General features: G+C 56.5%; 1 protein-coding gene across 1 annotated transcript in view; it reads left to right on the top strand.

Moving 5' to 3' along the window:
• Positions 1-600, top strand: part of PKDCC (protein kinase domain containing, cytoplasmic) — a gene marked incomplete at its 5' end in the record, with an annotated part of 11,029 nt that overhangs the window by 6,021 nt on the left and 4,408 nt on the right. Inside the window, one exon of the mRNA XM_008569563.1 lies at positions 317-588. Coding sequence (XP_008567785.1) covers positions 317-588 — 272 coding nt within the window. The remainder of the gene's footprint in view (positions 1-316; positions 589-600) is intronic.

Raw genomic sequence — 600 nt, 5'->3', positions numbered from 1 at the left:
CCTCTGTTTCCATACACTGAACTAAAACCACACTCAAGATGCAACTTCAGAGAAGGGATTCATTATCCCCCGACCTCCTGCTGCCCATTTTCTACCCACTCCATGTTATTTGCAAGGTTAGGCTAGCCAAGGGTTAATCAGAAATCACTGGCCTCCTCTCTAAGGCCTCTGGTCTCAGCCTTTATTGAGCATTGGGGCTTATAGAAGAGAAAGACCAAACCCCACAAGCTAATTCCAGAGCCCAAAGAAGGGAGCCCTGGGGTCCCTCCATCCCCCAACCAGGAGAGCAGTGAGCAGCCCTGTGTCTGCCCCTCAGATCTGCCTGAGCCTGGGCCGCCTCCTCCACCACCTGGCCCACTCCCCACTGGGCTCGGTCACTCTGCTGGACTTCCGCCCTCGACAGTTTGTGCTGGTGGATGGGGAGCTGAAGGTGACAGATCTGGACGATGCCCGTGTGGAGGAGACGCCATGCGCAAGCAGTGCTGACTGCATACTGGAATTTCCAGCCAGGAACTTCACCCTGCCCTGCTCGGCCCAGGGCTGGTGCGAGGGCATGAACGAGAAGCGGAACCTCTACAATGCCTACAGGTGACTACCCCC

The sequence above is a fragment of the Galeopterus variegatus genome, unplaced genomic scaffold, assembly GCF_000696425.1.
Source record: "Galeopterus variegatus unplaced genomic scaffold, G_variegatus-3.0.2 Scaffold511, whole genome shotgun sequence".
Taxonomy (NCBI): Eukaryota; Metazoa; Chordata; class Mammalia; order Dermoptera; family Cynocephalidae; genus Galeopterus; species Galeopterus variegatus.
The sequence above is the reverse complement of the archived record's forward strand: the minus strand, read 5'-3'. Positions and strand labels throughout refer to the sequence as shown.